Source organism: Sphaeramia orbicularis, chromosome 11 (assembly GCF_902148855.1).
Source record: "Sphaeramia orbicularis chromosome 11, fSphaOr1.1, whole genome shotgun sequence".
NCBI lineage: Eukaryota > Metazoa > Chordata > Actinopteri > Kurtiformes > Apogonidae > Sphaeramia > Sphaeramia orbicularis.
The window spans coordinates 26,125,100-26,144,328 of NC_043967.1; the positions used below are offsets into that span (position 1 = coordinate 26,125,100).

Genomic DNA, 19,229 nt, shown 5'->3' on the forward strand with positions numbered 1-19,229 from the left:
GAAAAAAAAAAGAGAACAGCCCAAAAAATTATCCACTATTAAAAAAAAAAAAAAAAGAGAGAGAACGGCCCGAAAAAATATCCACTATAAGAAAAAAAAGAAAATGGCCCAAAAAATTATCCACCATAAGAAAAAAAAGAGAACAGCCCAAAAAATTATCCACTATATATTTTTAAAGTAACTTTATTTTTATTTTTCACCAACCTCCTCTTCCGGTGGGCTACTTCCTTAGCATTAGCCACATTAGCTGAAGGCCTTAAAAATTTTCAGCCTTTGCTTTTATTTTTTCTGATGGCCTTAATTTTAAAGCAAGAGACCTTTTGGGTAGACAGTGCCCCCTTAATTGAAAAGGTGGATGATGTTTTTTTTTTCTTATAGTAGATAATTTTTTGGGCTGCTCTCTTTTTTTTCTTACAGTGGATAATTTTTTTGGGCTGTTCTCTTTTTTTTTTATAATGTATAATTTTTTGGACTGTTCTCTTTTTTTTCTTATAGTGGATAATTTTTTTGGGCTGTTCTCTTTTTTTCTTATAGTGTATAATTTTTTGGACTGTTCTCTTTTTTTTCTTATAGTGGATTATTTTTTGGGCTGTTGCACCTCTGGGCCACCACAGTAACGTCTCTTGTTTTCAGTTGCTTTGTTTATATGAGTAGCTCCGTTTAATCCTATTTTTCATGGACCCTAGCTAGGTTATGACAAAATGGGGGCTCATCCAGGATCATTTTGCTCACATTAGAACTCAGGAGAAAGTAATACCCCCACATTATCATGTAGAGTGTGTGTCCAGAAAGAGAATGAGCAGAAGGACTAGATTCATAACCAGGCAGATCTAGATCCAGGAATAATCAAAATACATCCCACTGTTGACAACATCACACTGGTACTGGTACTGGTTGTGGTATTTACGTTTTGGGATTTTATTATCACTCACTGGAATATGACATCTTATTTTTATAGTTTTTAGGTCCTTTCTATGTTTTTTTTAATCTTTTTGTCTGTGCTGTTTTGATCTTGCACTGTGAAGCACTTTGGGAACTTGAGTTGAGTTGAGTGGAATATTCACGGCTGTGTATCTGCAGGCAAACCATCTAAAGACAGAGACAGAAACTTATGAAGAAAAGGAACAGCAGCTTGTCAACGACTGTGTAAATGAACTCAGTGAGTATTGTTACACTCTTCTGCTTTGTGTTGCTCTTAATGTAGACTAAAGTATATATTTATCTTGATATCATTGGTCCTTTTACTTTAGACTCAGTGTCTTTGAGCTAAACCTTTCCTCTGCCTGTCTCCTCAGGGTTGTCCAGCCTCCAAATCTCTGCCATCGCAGAAGAACTGGCTCGTAAGACCGACGATGCTTCTCGCCAGCAGGAAGAGATAACACATCTCCTGTCGCAGATTGTAGATCTGCAAAAGAAAGCCAAATCTGTGAGTGTAACTGTAAAAGCCTATTTCAAATCATGTTTTTGTTGCTTTCTGTTGCACGCTTTGCTCATTTGAACTTTGTGTGTTGATGTTGTGTAGTACGCAGTGGAGAATGAGGAGCTCTCTCAGCACCTGATGGCAGCTAAAGACGCCCAGAGGCAGCTTACAGAGGAGGTAACTACACAACACCACCCAGTTTAATGCACAGTTTACTAATAATTTGCAGAGATTTAACACATAACTTCTCCAAGTCGACATTATGACAAACTTTTACTTTATTTACTTTTTATTTTACTTTTTGTTCTGTACACATCTGTATCCTGATGATTACAAGTTAACTTTCTGGCATTAATCATCAGACTGGATTAAATAATCCTAAATACTAATCTCTTCTTCTTCTAAAATGTTGTCTGTTTTGGAAGAAAAGGTCACTCAGAGTCATATTAACACTGACATAAACTAATATTTTTGGAGACCTGAAGTAAGTTGTGTACTGTAACTTTCATGTCAAAAATTACATGAAAGCCTATGGGTGTGATGAAAAAAAGTAATCTTTTAAAGGATATTTTTTTTAAGTCTAATGAGAAATAAGAAGAAAATATGGTGTTAGTGACAGAAAAATATTGACTTGATTTTCATTTGAATATTCTAAGTCATTATTTTAAGACGCTTGTGATACAGAGTGCTTTGATAAAATTTGTCATTATTTAGAAAAAATAAACTTTTATTTTATTTACATTTTTCCAATACAAAGTCATATATTGTGAAAGTGTCTCTTTATTTTGATTTGAAACATTATTTTACATTTCTAGGCCATTATTTTGAGATGCTAACATATTATTTTGCCTTATTTTTTTTACTAGTTATTTTTCTTCTTTTAATGACAATGAAATAAATACGCTTTCACAAAAACACAGAAGTAGAGGCTCAGTGATGGTAGATGTTTTACATACTCCATATGTGTTTGTGTTGTCAGCTCCAGGAGCTGGAGGAGAAATATTCTGAGTGTATCGAGATGCTGCATGAAGCTCAGGAGGAGCTCAAGAACCTTAGGAACAGAAACTACCAAGCAGGAACCCCCCGACGCTACCATCCTCTGGGACTGTACCCAATGGTGAGGGAGCATGTGCATGTGTGTGCAAATGTGTGTGGATATGATCATATTTCATTCTTTTCTTTATGAGTTTTTATGTTCCAGGATTCTCTGGCAGCTGAGATTGAAGGAACGATGAGGAAGGAGCTGAGTCTGGAGGATCCAGAGTGTGAAGAGCAGAAGTATGGATGAAGCTGTTAAAATAATGTTGAGGAGACAGGAATATGTGACTGTTGAGAAGGAAAAAATATGATATTATTAGAATAAGTTTGTAACGTTTTTACAGGACAGCACATTATTAGGAAGGAAAATGCTGTAATCTAACAAGAATAGAGTTGTAATGTTCAGAAAACCTAATAATGTTACAAGAAAATTTTAATCTTTCCAAAAAAAAGTTTGAATATGTTACTAAAATTGCAATATTTCAAGAAAGTGTCTCTCATATTACAAATATTTAAAACTATTTCAAGAGGAAAGTCACAATATTACAAGAAACATGGAGGAAAAAGTCCTATTACAAAAAATGATGTAATATTTTAAGAGAAAATGTATACTACTATGTGGATAATATTGGAAATTAACAAATGCAAAAGTAAAACTGTATTTTTAAATACTAAAAGCAGCTGCTGTGTTTGGAACAGAGGACAATTTTGACAACGCATTCATTAACCCTTTTTCTCATAGAAATATGACTTATTCTCATAATACTACGAAATTTTATTCCCAAAATGTCAGTTTTTTTCCCTAGTAATAAGGTGTCAGAGTAACAATTTAAATCCAGGGACTACTGGTGTAAATTAGCACTCATGCTATAACCTGGCACCAATTATCTTTCCTCTGACTTTGTCTAGGTCAGTGTATTGTTGTGCAATGTCCCTGTACAAATAAAAGCATACCATACCGTACTAAGTGAAAATTGGGGCCCATCTAAATCTGATTCATTGGATTTTTTTTCACACTTCACCAGTAGAAATTGACTGAAACATCAACTACAAATGCATAAAAATATACTCATAAACAAACATCTGTTACATAGAATAATTCTCTCGTTCTCTTGTTAAACTCTTTGTCTTTGGTCGTGTGTAGGAGCCATCGTAAGCGTGTGTTCGAAACCGTCAAGAACGTGAACCAAACAGTCCGTCAGCGTTCACTGACTCCGACCAGCGCCAACATCCCAGGCTCTAACCAGTCTCTGTCGGCCCGTACATCACCACAGTCCAGCGGCCTGTCCACACCCCACTCCAGTATGTACGGAGACGGCACCCTCGACAACCGGACGCAAAGCATCCTGATGGAGACAGCGTCCAATCAGGACAGGTGAGGAGGAGGGAGTTCCACACATGCCCAGTACGACCAAAACTAGACGTGAAAGTTGATTAAAAACATGTCAGACAGCAAGTATCAGCAGTAGAGGTGCACATGGGCCAGAAAGCCCCCGCCCCCTCTGTTACTGAGCTTTAATGTTGCATTTACAGTTTGTCCTTCCACACAAAGAAGATAAAATACATCCTTTACTTACTTCCTGTTTACTGCACTATATGTCCTCAAATAAAGACCAGGGGTTATTATCAAGCTGGATTTTTAATAATAAAGCTTTTAAAAAAAAAGAGAGAGAGAGAGATTATGTCACATTAGTGCTAAGGTCTCTACACTGGTTCGCTGTGAGCCTCAGGATCGATTTTTCAGTGCTTTTATTGGTTTATAAAACTCTTAATGGTGTTAGCCCTGTTTATTTATCTGATTTGCTTTTAACATATGGGCCCTCTCGGACCCTCAGGTCCTCAGCTTGTAATCTTTTAGCTGATCCTAGAGTCCACAGTAAAACATGATGAGGCCTCATTCAGCTTTTATGGCCCCAAACTATGGAACAGTCTACCTGTAACATTGCTTTACTCTGTTGCTTTTGTTTTTATTTGCTACTGCAGGACAGTGGGGGGTGTGGTGTAAAGCACTTTGTGCTGCATGTGACATGTATGAAAAGTGTTCCACAAATAAAGATTGATTGGTTGGTTGGTTGGTTGGTTGGTTGATTGATTGATTGATTGATTGATCGGAGCCTAGGTTAAAGTCGGCACAATTAAATAAATGCCGGTCTTCATGTACAGGAATGGCCAAAAACATTAAATTTAAATTTCTGGTAGCTGTCAGTTAAATACAATGTACACCTCTACAAGTTTCATTTAATGAATTTAACAGTGTAGTCCAGCTGTTTTCAACACTTTGTCATCATAGATCACTCATCTAAAGCATTATTGTTCCTTTTTGGTCACTGCAGGTGTGTATCTTACTATTTCAGCAAAATTAACAAGGGTAACAGGAAGGTAACATTTACATAATAAAAGCTCTGTTAAGCAGTGAATGGTTTCTATTCACCAAAAGGTTAGAGGGACAGTAAGTGTTGCATTTGTTGTAAAGCTCACTTCACTGCTTTTAACAGTGTGAATGGTAGAGGATCAAAATGAAGTTCAACACTAAATACAAATACATTTCTACTTTTGAATGAATAAGTATCCGGCTTTAATACTGGTCTTAGTTAAATAAAGGCCTGGTACTGCCTGTGACAGGGGTAAATGAAGATCTGACACACTGTTTGGGGATAGATGGTATGTTATTGCAGACACGGTGCTACAGTAACTTGCTCCTCTCTCTACTGTTATAAAATGGTATTACAAGATGATACATCAGTACATTTCTTTGTAATACGTTATTTTACCAACAACTAAACTAGCCAAACTAAATTACTGTATTTCTAGAATTATGCAGGTTAGTAGAAACGTACCAAAATGTTAATTGTAATTGAGTAGTGCTTCTCATTTTGAGCTGTAATAAGTCAAAGATTCATTTCATGTTGTTAAAGAGCCACAATGAAGTAGTTTTTTTCTTTGATTTTTTTTAACATATTGCCTTCAATATTTTGGAGTTTTCTGTTTAAATGTGTCATTTCTTTTTGCCTTTTGTTCAGCTTTTTATATAATTCCTATTTATGTTCTAAATACAGTTTATCATTATCATTGTCTCTTCGGCAGCAGCACCGAGGGCCGAGAAAAGAAGGCGAGTGGGGCTGAGGATCTGCGCCTCGCTCTGCGCCGTCTGTCTCTGCGGCGGCAAAACAACCTGAGCGAGAGGCGCTACTTTGAGGAGGAGAGGGAGCGCAGGCGAGGAGGACACGGAGGCCTCCAGGAAGCCCTCAGCCTGGGCCAGGAGAGCGCAATAACCCCCTCAGAAAGCATCATGTCCCTGGGGAACCTCCACCTGTGGGCCTCCAGAGGGCCCTACCTCCCCGACAAACTCCAGATTGTCAAACCGCTGGAAGGTGAGGGAGAACGGGAGCACGGGAGCAGCTTTAAGGCGGGGAGGAAGTGGGAAGGGGAACGACACCGAGGGGTCGGATCAAAGAAAGGGAGCAAGCGAGGGAGGGGGGCAGAAGGGGAGAGGAGGAGGGAGAGTCGGCATGGGAAGACACAGGAGGGGGAGAGGGAGCGAGGGTGGGGGTGGGTGAGGAAGACCGGGGCAGGGATAGAGAGGGAGCGAGGCAGGAGGTGGGCCAGAGACCGAGCAGGGAGCTGGAAGATGAAGGGAGCGAAAGAACGAAAAGAGAGGCCGCTGTCAGTCATGCTCTTCGGTTCCTTCTGGTCTATGATGCACCACCACAAGTCAGGCAGTTTTTCTTCACCTCGCGGGTATTATAAGGAAACACAGCCCAGGGGGTGGCTGTAGGCAGACGGAGACTCTAAATCAGGAAGGAAGAAAGAGTGGAATCTTGGTGTTCTAGTGGTATTAGTCCGACTGGTTGTGGGATAAAAGGCTTGAAGTTTGGATCTATGCACAGCTGAGGTTGGAGGTCTATATACGCTCTGTCTAAATGTTCTCCAAATTCAGTTTTTCACAAACATTGGATTTCAATCATTCACATTCATAGTAGAGTTACCTCTCCATTTCTCTTTCTCTTACATGCACATGCTTAACTATGTCTTCAACAGCAGGGAATTTTATGAAAATTTATGTCATGATTTGAAAAACTTCAGATTGGCTAATTGTACAGTAGAGGAAAAAGTTTTTGTACACCCTTAAAATTTTATACATCTCACATATAATATATACAGAAAACAGAGAAAATATATTTTTTGTGTTTCAAAAGATGTGACTGCATCAGACAGATACAAACAAATGCAAAATTATTTTTTTTTGCTTATTGTTGATGAGAAACAGCTTCAGCATGTGAGGCCCTGGATGTGTTTCATTGTCTTGCTGAAACATCTAGTTTTGACCTCGATGGAACAGAGCACGTGCAGAGAACATGTGCGTTTGCTGAATGGAACAATACATGGCAGAGTTCAATGACTTAAGTGTGATTCTTAATGCAATATATAACATGTGCATCCAAACACTTTTTTCCACCACTGCACCTGTGACCATATTCAAAGGCCTCCCTTTTAAGACGCACTGTGTTTTTGCTAGGCATGATAAAATAAGTAAAAAAAAAAAAAAATTCGTACACAGAGAAGAAAAGTTATCTATAAAAAAATTTAAACATCACTGTCATCACGCGTTCAGGAAGGGGAGTAAATGCAACAGGTTCTAAAGCCTCCTCAGACCAACAATACATGTTGTGCAGTCAGACTTAAAAGGCTGCTCCCCATTAAAAAGCATGACTAAACTTTACAAATGAGCACTGTGACATAGATTTAAAGTTTTGAAAGAATGTTTTCTGTCCAGATAAGATGAAAATAGGGATGTTTGTCCTTAATGATCAAACAGCAAGTGGTGTATAGGCCAAAAATGATCATTCAAACCATGAAGCATTAGGGTTTAGAACTATAGTTTGTTGTTCTTTTACACCAGAGGGACTGATATAATTTATAAAAATGATGACATCATTTCAATTTATATCATTAAGTCTGAGCTTGAATGCAAACAGATGTTTGGGCAGGAAAGTGATCCTAAACGTACCCTCAGGATGGCACCAGCTCGATTCATGGTCAACAAAGGAAATATGTTGGATTGTCACCACAAAGACATATAAAGGTTGTGAAAAGCAGAGTTTGGATGCATTTAACTGAGGTGTTTGTAAACTTCTGACCTCAACGGTGTGATCCATGTCTTTTTTAAAGTGTAAATACACAACCAACCAGCAGCCGGACTCAGTGTTATTACGACTGGTGTTTGGCTTTAACACATGGAATGGAGCAGCTGATGTGACATTGATTATTGTGAATTTGGGTCAGTATTGAGTAAATGTGTACTGTAGCCTCTGCTGCCCTCTGCTGGCAATTCTGAGTCTGTGACATAAATATATATATAGAGACTGATCCCATTATTATTTTTGTTTACATAGATGTTTGTGTTTACACCTTATCATGTCATCTATATTTATTACTCTTATTTTAATGCATTTCTTCTTATTTAACTTCTCTTATTTCTCTCATTTAACCTTGTCTTCCTCTGTTTTATATATATTTCTTTTGCTCATTTGTCTACTGTCCTCATTCACTGTCGTGCATTAATCTATATTTCTATGTGGCCAATCAATAAAATCTTTTTTTCATTCTAACTCTTTTCCATGTTTTTGTTTTCATCATCCTTCTTCATTCTTTCTGTTTGTTGCGTCTTTGTTCCTTCTCATAACAGAGGGTCATTCTGTAGCTCATTCTCCTAGTTGGTCAGTCTACCTTTTTTAGCAGTTTGAAATGTTAGATTTAGAAGGAAAATGAGTAGAACATTGTCATTAGCATTTTTGACTGAAAATAAGTGTTTTGTTTTCAGTGCCTTAGGATGAGTGGTTTAAAACTACAGAGGGAATGGGTCCATCATGTGTCAGCATTAGCTCAGAATAGACTTTGCGCTCTTCTTTTTTTCTGTTTTGTAGTACATTTATGTGGCACCAGTGTTATGGTCCATTACTGTCACTTACCATGTTTGAGTGTGGGACAGATAATTTACCCTAAAGCAATACGACCAGAATGTACCAAACAAACACGAACAAACAGCCCTGTGTGTTTTGTGGCCTCTGTAAGGGGGGGTAGGGGGGAGTATTCAGTTGTTTGCAGTCTGCAAGTTCACCACTAGATGGCACTAAATTCACACTGACCCTTTAAAGCAGTGGTTCCCAACCTTTTTGTTGGCTTGTGACCCCATTTTAACAACACAAATTTCTGGTGACCCCAGACATTCAAAACTGAGACTTTTTTTTTTTTTTTTTTGCTAAAATTAATTTGTCTTTGATCCTGTAATAGTTTGCTATACTATGTTGCAAATAAACATTAATTTTAGACAATATTTAGTCTGTATAATGTATATTATTATGGACGGGGGCAGAAAAGCCAGGTGTAGATTACTGCACAAAGTGAGAATTTTATTTTCCTTGATCAGGATATGTACAGTCAGTCCAGCTTGGATTTACAAGGCTGACAATTAATACTGAACAAACAAGAACTCAAACTATGAATTATGAAAGAGCTGCAGCATCTGAAACTGACCACAATGAACATTTGAAAGATAAACAGTACCACAGTGCTTCAGTTTCAGCTTCACAGTTTGTCATGTCTTTTATGGATTGGGATTGTCTCTGTCAACTCACCATATATTTTTTATTAGTAAGTTTTTATTTTTATTATTTTTATCAATTACTAGAAATTTCAGGTGACCCCATGTGGGGTCCCGACCCCAAGGTTGAAAAACACTGCTTAAAGGCTGACCTTGTCTGACTAACAGTATGTGTTCTGTTGGAGTACCGTAACTGCATTGTCTGCGTGCATTTATAAACATTAACCTCTAAGCTGAAACTACACAATGAATGTTTAAAAGTTTCAACACAGGCATACATATTTTTACTTGATATTCATATTCATCAATACCACACAGGTCCTTGCATTTTACTGACCACTGCAGGTTCTATTCCCTGCATGGATGAGTTAGTTACAATCTGCAAACTCACCACTAGATGTCACTAAATCCTACATGATGACCCTGTATTCTAGTTTATTTAAAGGTTCAGTGTGTAAGATTTACACTTGGTCTTGTGCTGGTGTGAAGCTTGTGTCAAAGTCTGTCTTGTTGATGTTAGCTCCATTTCTAAGTTAAAAACTGTCTCGATTACCTATTAACACAATAACCTGCACACTGATTTTTATATAAAGGACTTATATTTGTGTTTTTTGTGAAAATCCTTATATTCACTCCGGGTTGCCTTGTTGCCTCTCTCCCTCTCCTCTACAGTGGCAACAATGTGCAACACTGACTATTCTTTAAAGATGGAATTAGCTACTGTACACAAAGGACTGGCTCTCAGCACAACACAGACTCCAAAACAAACACACATAATTACAAGAAAAACATACACACTAAAAGAGAAACATGAACTACTGTTAATATAGTGAAGTCAAGATTGATAAATGGTTTATTTAATATTACAAATTTAATATATAGCACAGTACAAATCATAATATATTTCATGATTACCTGAATTTTAATATCATAGTGTTTCTATTTTTACTTGTCTGCATTTGGAGGTTTTTAAAGGTTTGTTAAATATAGAGGTGTCTCTTTGTTTGTCCACCAGGTTCTGCCACCCTGCACCACTGGCAGCAGTTAGCCCAGCCTCACCTGGGGGTGATTCTAGACGCCAGGCCTGGAGTCGTCCCCAAAGGCTACAGACCCCTCGAACTAGAGCTGGAACAGGTGTGTTTGTAGTCGACATTTTTGTTTTTGAAGTGGAGTTGGTTTGTCACAAAATATGTTACTCAATACTTACATTTCTACAGTATCTTCTACAGTATTAAGATAAAAAGTTAGGTTGATATTACTCTTCACCAACATTTTGGCTACTCTTAATAATTCTGTAAACTCTAAATTTGGATAATTCATTCCGGTTTTGTGGAAGCAGATATGAACACCCACTCAGTTTCAGGGAAATCAGACTGTGTGGATGTACAACAAAATGCTCCAAGATTTCTTTCTGTTTTTGTTCTTGTTCGAATCCAATTCCTCCTTCATACTTCCACTTCCCAGCTGCTTCTCATACTGTTATACTGGGCAGTCATAATACATAATGATCAAGGCAATTCCAAAGACTACTTATCTTTGTTTTCATAATGCATAACATTTATTTTACCACCTGTCATTTACCAGTAACACATGGTGCATTTGTACGTATCTAAGCTGTGGGCTTGTTTTCGTGTCTCTGCAGGTCTACCCATGGGGCGGCTTTGAGGAGGATGAACCAGGAGAGCAGTACTTCCAGAACCTGCCCACCTCCACTGCCTCTGCCTCCCCCGCCGTGCCCACCACCTCCAGCACTGCTGACCCCAATGTGGGACCGCCTCCACCAAGCCTCGCTCCACCCTCTCCCCCATCTCCAAATCCATCACCACATCTTAGCAATACTGATGCTGTGGGTGAGGACACACTGTGTATTCATGCATATATTTACATCTTCTATTGTTCTGTGACATAACTACTGAGTATCTGCAGGTTAGTGCCTGAAATTATCTGTTAGCTTATTTATTTAAGTACATGAGGGATTAAAACTACTGCTTAGCTGACAAATGCCTCTGTATACTAACAACTTGTCATGTAATCTTTTTAATCTATTATTTATTTGTATTTATTTTATTTTATTGGTTTATTCAACAGGGACATGGTGCATTAATTCACATTGCTGTGAATGCACCAGAGATTTTCTCATCTGCAGTCTGCTGGATAGATATTAAAAGGTTATAAACATGCAGTTTTTAAAATATAAATTTAAAATATCTAAATACAGACAAGTACAAGACGAGGGTGCAATACAAGAATTTACAATTAATAACACATCAGACGGTAAGTAAGTAAAAAACTGTTGAAATAAACTTTACACAAAAAATACCGGTACACAAACAAAATACAACAGAGACAAGAATAAAAATGTCTAATGTTGGTAGCTCCAATTCCAACTAATTGAACTAATCATCTATTTTCTGTATTTCTCTAGCTGCTTACTATCCAGGTAAATGCATGGCTCACACTAGTTCTACGTACACTTTCACAACCTGTCGCATCCTCCATCCGACTGATGAGCAGACTCGGGTCACACCAAGGTAAGTAAATGGACCAAAATTTTTACACTGTTTGATGGACTTTCCACTTCGTAATGGTCCTTCACAGTAGACACTTTAACTCTTCTAGACTGTTAGCATGAAGTTTACTTTGAGCACACTAGTTTTAAGAGGCATTTGTGTACGCAACTACACATTTTTGACAGCTTTTTTTTTTAGTGATCTTGAATCTTAGGGGTTCATTTTAGATGTGGTTTATGTCTAAAAAAAATTCAAAATTCTTTAAATCTTATGTTTTTTATGTCTTAGAGATTGAACAAATTGATTTTTCTATTTCTCTGACAAACAATGTTTTTAAAATTTCCAATGATTTTCTCACATATTTGATGTTTAGGTGCTGGTCTTCAGTGTGTCTTTTTTCCTGGACACTGCTTTTGTACCAAATCATGATCATTTGTTTCAGTTCATGTCATTTTTCAAAGGTTTTACTTCAGTACTAGTCCTAAATTTACCCGTTCTGTTTATAGTAATGTGTCACAGGGTTAAATGGCTGAAACGATTGCAACAAATTCCCCAGAATCATTATTAATTAAATGCCTGCCATCATACAGTCTGCAATGAAGTACATTTAGAGTACATTTTAGAAGTCACTACATTCTGTTATGTTCACACGGATCCACATGTTCTTCTCCCTGTAATGACACATGCTGTAAAAACAATTAAAATGAGTAGTTCCAAGCGGGCGACTATATGAAAGTAGGATGTAAATAATATATGAATGGCTTAAACAGCATCTTTTGTCCACAACAAGTCATAAATGTTACAGTCGTTGAAGTCAGCATGAAGTACCAGCTTTTAGTCCTGATTTTCTAAATGTATTCTCTGTTTTCCAGTCTGAACCCAGTCCCAGCGTCGTCCTCATGTGTAATGACCAGTTGTTTGTTGGGTACTCCTGCTGCTACACCATGCACACCTCGCAGGCTCAGTCTCAGGCCATCTGAATCTTCTACCAACCTCAGGCAAGGCTCCAAATATGCACAGAAACTACCTCATCTTACACTGCATTCAATTTTGTACCTTCAAGGGTATGCAAGAACAAGACAGACCAGTTATTGTATTTCCAACGAGTACATCTGGGGATCCGGAAATAGAAATAGGAAATATGAGAGGATTCTATATTAGAGTTAATGCGTAACATCTTATCCCAGGAGTGTCAAACTCATTTGAGTTCAGGGGCTTAATTGGATCTCAAGCAGGCCAGACCAGTAAAAAAGCAGCGTAATAATCCATAAATTATAACTGCAAAAAAGTTAGTGTAATTATGACAATATTATGCCTCAGCTTCTCATTTACTCATGTGCATTACAGCTGACAGATGGCAGTGAATACTACATAGGCACAAAACATTTAGTGACAGGCATAATATTGTTGAAATTCCACTGACTTTTCTTAAGAAATTAAGAAATTCAGGTTGTTCATGGTTGTTTAGATTATTCACATTTTTTGTGAAAGGATTGTTTGTAAATGAAGATATTTTCATCATGTAATTTTACTTTTTCCACACAAAAACAAAGAGAAAAAGTGGGAGTTCTCTGTAGTTATAAGGTATTAGGCTAGTATTTTACTCCTGAATTAAAATGAGTTTGACACCCTTGACTGTTCATGTCTTCAGTGTAATTTTTACACCAGATTGGACCCTTTGGTGGGCCATTTTTACATATGTTTGACACCACTGTTTTATTCATTCTCACTTTCTGTGTTTCTGCAGAGATGCAACACGCACCACCAGCACCTCCCTGGGGTTAGTGCGCCTTCTCCAGGAGAGAGGGATCTCAGCAGCGATGTACCACCATAACCAGGGCCTGGAGCACAATCAGAGCAGCGGAGGAGTTTTACTCAGCACCTCAGTAGCCCCCAACAGAACACCCAACCCCAACATTCTTCGTCCGTCTACTCCTCCCAACTCCCCCACAGGACAGGGAGCTTCAGCTGCACCCACGCCTGCAGGCTTTGACTTTAAGAGCCCGTCTTACGACAACTTCCTGGCATCTAAACCGGCCCGTTCCATTCTGAAGGAGGTGACGGGGGGAGTGAGAGGTCGTCAGAGGGGGAGGGACTGTGAGAGCCAGACTGATGTTAGTGTGTCAGTTCACAACCTAAACCTGTTGGACAAGGTGAAGCGGCTCGGTGTGTCTGGAGCTCCAGGAGGCAGAGCAGGAAGTCCCGGCCCCATCCTGGGACCTCTGGGCGGGCTGCGGAGATCCGGCTCCCCTTTTGGGCCTGATGGAATAAGGAGGAACCGGAGTTATCCAGCCATGGTCGGAGCCAGCATGGCCATGAAGGCCCCGGGGCCCCAGGAGTAGCCTAGATTGCTGGTGACCATCAGGGTTTCCACGACTTGGGCAGGGCCAAGGACTGGCTGTTGAACAGTCACCTGGAGCCCAAACACTGTCCGACACTGTTCATACTGTAAGACCAAACATAGCACTACTGAACAGCGTATCACTGTTGAGATTACACACTGATACTATCCACTTATGAGTACTTGACTTGCTTTTGATTTATCAGCAAAATAACTCTAAGGGTCAGTTCGCCAAAAATGTAAAAAAGTTCTATCTAGCCATTAAGATACTATAGTTTTCCCACATTCTACAATACTAATGGGACGGCTGTTTTAGCTCAGTCTATTGAGGGACAGTGAAGTTTTGATCGTGTTCCTCCAAACTTTAAAGGTGCAGTGTTTAGGGGGATCTGTGAGCAGAAATGGAAAATGACAACTATTTGGTTTAATCTTTAAAAGCTGCTAGATATGTGATTTACAGCCTACAGTGGTTAGAACAGCTCTTACTATTCAGAGGGTCAGATGAGATGTATAAAGTTGGGTTCTCTGTCACCACTAGATGACACTAAATCGTACACATTGCACCTTAAACATGTACATTTGAAATCTTAAACGTGTCTTTTCAGAAATTCTCATAACAGATTGTCTGCAGGTAGCAGGTAATGATATCACCAGTTTTCATTGGAACTATTTAAAGAAATATTTACTGAGAATAATATGACAAAACTGATGTCATTCTCCAATCATTCAGTCCTGGACTTTACATATAGAGCTAACAAACTGACACAGATACTGCAAAAGCCCAAAACCCACCTAGCAAAATGTGTGTCATTTGTTTTATCTTTACACTACACTACTTAGAGGGTGTTTTGTTCAGTGTTACGTCTGGTTGCTTTCCAAATCTCTTCTTTTTAAATAGGCTTATAATACTTTTAGTAGTTGTTAATCATAAGTAACAACAATACAATTACTGAACTTTAAAGGTGATGCTTAATTTTTGGACAAAAGAAAGCTACGTACCTTCTTTACCCTCGTTTACCTGTTCAGTCTTAATGTTGCGTTAGATTAAGGTTAATTTGGCTCTGGCTTCATATTCATAGTACATGAATATGGTTAAATGTTTTCCAAAAGGATAAAATATTCTTGTAAATAGCCCAATGAAAGCTGTTGATATCTGTGCTTCTGGACATTAAAGTTACAAATTTGACTTCTTGTCCATTCTTCTGTATTTTGGACACGGAAATTACATGAAGACCAACCAACCTTCCAAACGATAACTATCTTAAAGACAAATATTGGAATATGTGTCTGGTAAAAATCTACTAACTATGCAGTCAAAGCTGCGAATATCTCCCACTCCTGTCCTCTCATATCCCTGCTTTGGAGACTGACTCTGCTGGCTAGATGTAGTACTCCCACTTGTACCTTTTTAGAAACACATCCGTAAAATCCCACACACATTCAGACTTAAACAGGTGCAATCTGTCAAATCTGCCATGGGGTTAGTTGGCTCTCTGTAGTTACTGTAGCACTGAACCATGCCTTTCTTCTTCTGCTGTCAAAATTAAGATCCACGTTGTATAAACGATGGAAAATTCACGCCAAATATGTGGAAATATTTCATCCTTAATGTCATACCCTTGCCTCTTCTTTCATCCTCAATCCCTCTCGAAGTGATTAGTGCGACTCTGACAAGTCACTTTTACTTTGAACTGCATAGATCTTATGTCAGTATTGAAGTAGCTTTGGTTTTGTTCCTTAATTGGCCATTAGACTGAGAGGTTGATGGTGCTTCCATGGAACTGGACAGATCAATAAGCTAAAGTTACGGCTTTGAAAGAGGACAAAGAGGGGAAGAGACATTGTCCTTCGGGTTTGTTGTTGAAAATGAAGTTAATAGTGCCTGAACCATCTGTGTTTGTTTTATGTTTTCTGTGTGTTGTCAAGGAGCTGTCACCACCGCTGGTGCACTTGTGTTTATTTATTTGAAAGAATCCCTTTCTGAATATGTTTTCATAGAGATTATGTTGTCTCACATGTGCTCACTGTATATACAGTCACACTGTACACTGACACTTTAACGTCAGTAATGACATGCTTATCAACTAACTGTTATGTGTAGGACATAACCAACAACAACAGACTATTGCAAGTGGTGAGGAGAGCATGTAACCAGGGTTTTTCCAAATAAAATTCAGCCTTCAAACAATTACTTCCTCTTGTCTTCCCTTTATTATCCAGAATCTTCATTTTTGCTCATCAGCCGTGAGGCCATGAGCTATTGTGAAGGCGCTGTGTCCGGAGTCACCTTCATCTTCAGATTCATTTCAGATTTTATATGTACCTTCTTTGGGACAATGTCTACAAATATGTTTCACAATTTTGAGATTTTTGACAAATTTTTCAAGTATTAAGAATTTGCCTTCACTTATAATCAGGGTTCCCGTGGGGTCTTAAAAAGTCTTGAATATACAAATCTGCATTTAATACCTTAAAAAAGTCAAGTATTAAGCTTGATATGATAGGTCTTAAGTTATGTTGCAATAAACTTTTTCATTGTACTGTGTTTAAATGTGTCTGTTAATGTAATGGTCTGAGTACGAAAAGTGAACCCAAATGCAAGACCCAGAGACGGACGTAAAAGTTTACAGTGTTTATTAAACACAAAATTAACTGACAAATCTCTGATAGTGTATATAAACAGAATCTTGAAGACACAGAGTCTGGATTCTTCACAGGGTCCGTGAACTGAACCGGAGACGGGACCACACAGCCCGGACCGGAAAACCCTAACCCTAACCCTAACGGGGTAAATACGAACTGGCACAGGACAAGGGGAAACACAGGGCTTAAATACACAAGAGGGAGGGAAGACAATGAGACACAGGTGTAACAAATCAGGGCGGGGACAGGTAATCACACAGGTGGGACAAATTAGAAACAGGAAGCAAAGACACCAGACATGACACATGAGGAGGATTTAACAAAATAAAACAGGAAATGACAAACAAGACAGACAAGACTAGACTAACGTCTGGTAGCAGATGTGTCTGTTAAATGTCCAAGCAGCAAAGAAAATAACGTTTGTCGACTCAGTTCCACCTGTTTCAACCCTATAATTTAAAGTCGCGGAAAAAATTATTAGACTACCCTTGTTTTCTTCAGTTTCTTGTTCATTTTAATGTCTGGTACAACTAAAGGTACATTTGTTTGGACAAATATAATAATAACAACAAAAATAGCTCATAAGAGTTTAATTTCAGAACTGATATCTACCCATTTTCCATGTTTTCTTGATAATAACCAAAATCACTTCAGTTCTTACATCAATAGTTATGGCATTGAACTGCCAAAAACAGTGCTTTTAGACATTCCATGTTTTCTTTTCTGTTTCAGTCACAATACACACAGGAGTTAATACTTGATTGTATAACCATTGTTTTTGTTGACTTTTGATGGTCTAATAATTTTTTCCACGACTGTATATTGAAATAAGGAACCAATTATCGCTAACTTTGCAGCCTCCACTGAGAAATTTGGAACGGTGGGAATCAGCGCATTGGAGTATATAAATACATTTTCCTAAATTCTAGGAGTTACAAATTTTTACCAGTATGGCTGTTAAATGGGCATTCAATTCTGCTCTAAGTCGTCTTAAAAAGGTCTTAAAAAGCCTTAAATTTGACTTGTAGAAACCTGTAGATACCCTGTATAATGTTAATGGCTTATAACATGTGAATGGTTGGAGATATCAGTATAGTTACTATTGAGCACTAATAGGAAATCATTTATGGACTTTCATTTGGATCCATGACCTCTGACCCTGAGTGACCTTGAAGGGTAAAACTCAAGGTCAACAATGTCCACATTTCAACAGTCATCTTCTCCAAAACTCCAGGATAGATTCATTTTACATTTTTTATGCAGCTTCCTTGGGACAATGTCTTCAAAGTTTGTAGGAAGTCATATATGGACTTTTAATTAGTTGAGTTCTGCTCCAGTGAAAGTATCACCCACTTCTATTGGGAAATTGATCTCCTGCATCAAGACCACTGGACTTTAACATACACTACAAACAAAAAGTAAAGGCTATTTCTTTTTTCTTTTTTTTTTTTTTTTTTTGGTTTTTCTTTTTTGTAATTTTTGCCATTTGTAAATAAAACTATGGTCATTAAAAAAAAAGTGTTTCAATTCAATTCACACGCAAAAAAGTAAAAAGCGCTGTGCAAGAATCCCAACTGAAAAAAATAGCCCAAAAATGAAAAATATCTGTAACTTTTTGTTTGTAGTGTAGCAACAGAATCTGACAACCTCTCAAATATTCTTGATAGAACATGCTGGTGAGATACAGGACTACCGGTCCTAGTTTTTGTAGATGAAGACAGTGTCAGTCATACAGGCCTCTTCCAGCAGATGGAGCTCCCAAACAGCTCAGCCTTAGAAATATCTGAGTATATGAGGTACATTTGTCTGTCTGTCCACACTGGTACAGTCATCCTCCATTACTCGTTTGCCATCTGTATCTATTGTGCAATAAGGGGCATGATGGGAACAGCTTATTAAACTTCTATTAGCAGCATGAATGAGAGGTAGGCAATCAGCAAAAAATGCCACTAGGGCAGCAGGAATAGAGGGGCGACGGGGGTCTAATTACAACATATTGGATTTTAAATGTCAGCGTGTTTTTCTGTGTAGATATCTGTCTTCCTGGAGTAACATCCTGATTATCTTGTTAATCACAATATCAAATCAACCATCACATGAGCTAAAACACATTTTCAGAGTCAGATCAATCAATTTCTATTTGTATAACACCTTTCATACAGTTTAGCAGCAGTTAAAGGTCAGAATGAGATCAAACAAATGTAGACTGTTAAATAGAAACTAGATTTACAACATAGAAGCCATAAAAACAACGATCAATTTAAAAAAAAAAAACAATAAAATATAAGAATAGACTACTAAGCACATGAAAATATAGTGAAATAGATATAACCATTGCAGTATATTTACAGTAAAATAAGATAAAATCAGTAGGAGTAATCATCCATTAAAAAAAGAGGGAATATTACAGCGTAAATACAATTGTAATAAGAGAATAAAATAAGGTAAGTCTAAGCAATACTTCTGAAACTGTCCATAAGCGCTGTGTTCTGAATGTGATTATATATCTTATTAACCTGGATTGTTGTTCCTCATAAGGTTTGCTGCTGAATAAATCTGAATTTAGTTGTGTTAAACTGATATTTAATTATGTTTTTCTGAAAAGTGTTGAAAATCTTTATTACTAGATGGAATATATTATGCAGAATAAGATTACAAACATCTTTTATATTTTAG

General features: G+C 37.8%; 1 protein-coding gene across 5 annotated transcripts in view; it reads left to right on the forward strand.

The window, feature by feature from the left end:
• Positions 1 to 16,099, forward strand: part of trak1b (trafficking protein, kinesin binding 1b) — a 29,734-nt gene extending 13,635 nt beyond the window's left edge. For 2 of the 5 annotated variants that reach the window (XM_030146699.1, XM_030146698.1), the window contains 13 exons: positions 1,081 to 1,159; positions 1,296 to 1,426; positions 1,523 to 1,597; positions 2,400 to 2,537; positions 2,622 to 2,698; positions 3,603 to 3,833; positions 3,912 to 3,914; positions 5,543 to 5,829; positions 10,075 to 10,193; positions 10,702 to 10,909; positions 11,485 to 11,590; positions 12,442 to 12,567; positions 13,317 to 16,099. In XM_030146699.1, coding sequence (XP_030002559.1) covers positions 1,081 to 1,159; positions 1,296 to 1,426; positions 1,523 to 1,597; positions 2,400 to 2,537; positions 2,622 to 2,698; positions 3,603 to 3,833; positions 3,912 to 3,914; positions 5,543 to 5,829; positions 10,075 to 10,193; positions 10,702 to 10,909; positions 11,485 to 11,590; positions 12,442 to 12,567; positions 13,317 to 13,911 — 2,175 coding nt within the window. In that variant the 3' untranslated portion in view covers positions 13,912 to 16,099. Of the gene's footprint in view, positions 1 to 1,080; positions 1,160 to 1,295; positions 1,427 to 1,522; positions 1,598 to 2,399; positions 2,538 to 2,621; positions 2,699 to 3,602; positions 3,834 to 3,911; positions 3,915 to 5,539; positions 5,830 to 10,074; positions 10,194 to 10,701; positions 10,910 to 11,484; positions 11,591 to 12,441; positions 12,568 to 13,316 lie in introns of all 5 variants that reach the window. The other 3 variants (XM_030146700.1, XM_030146701.1, XM_030146697.1) reach the window with 3 other exon arrangements.
• The last annotated feature ends 3,130 nt before the right edge of the window (positions 16,100 to 19,229 follow it).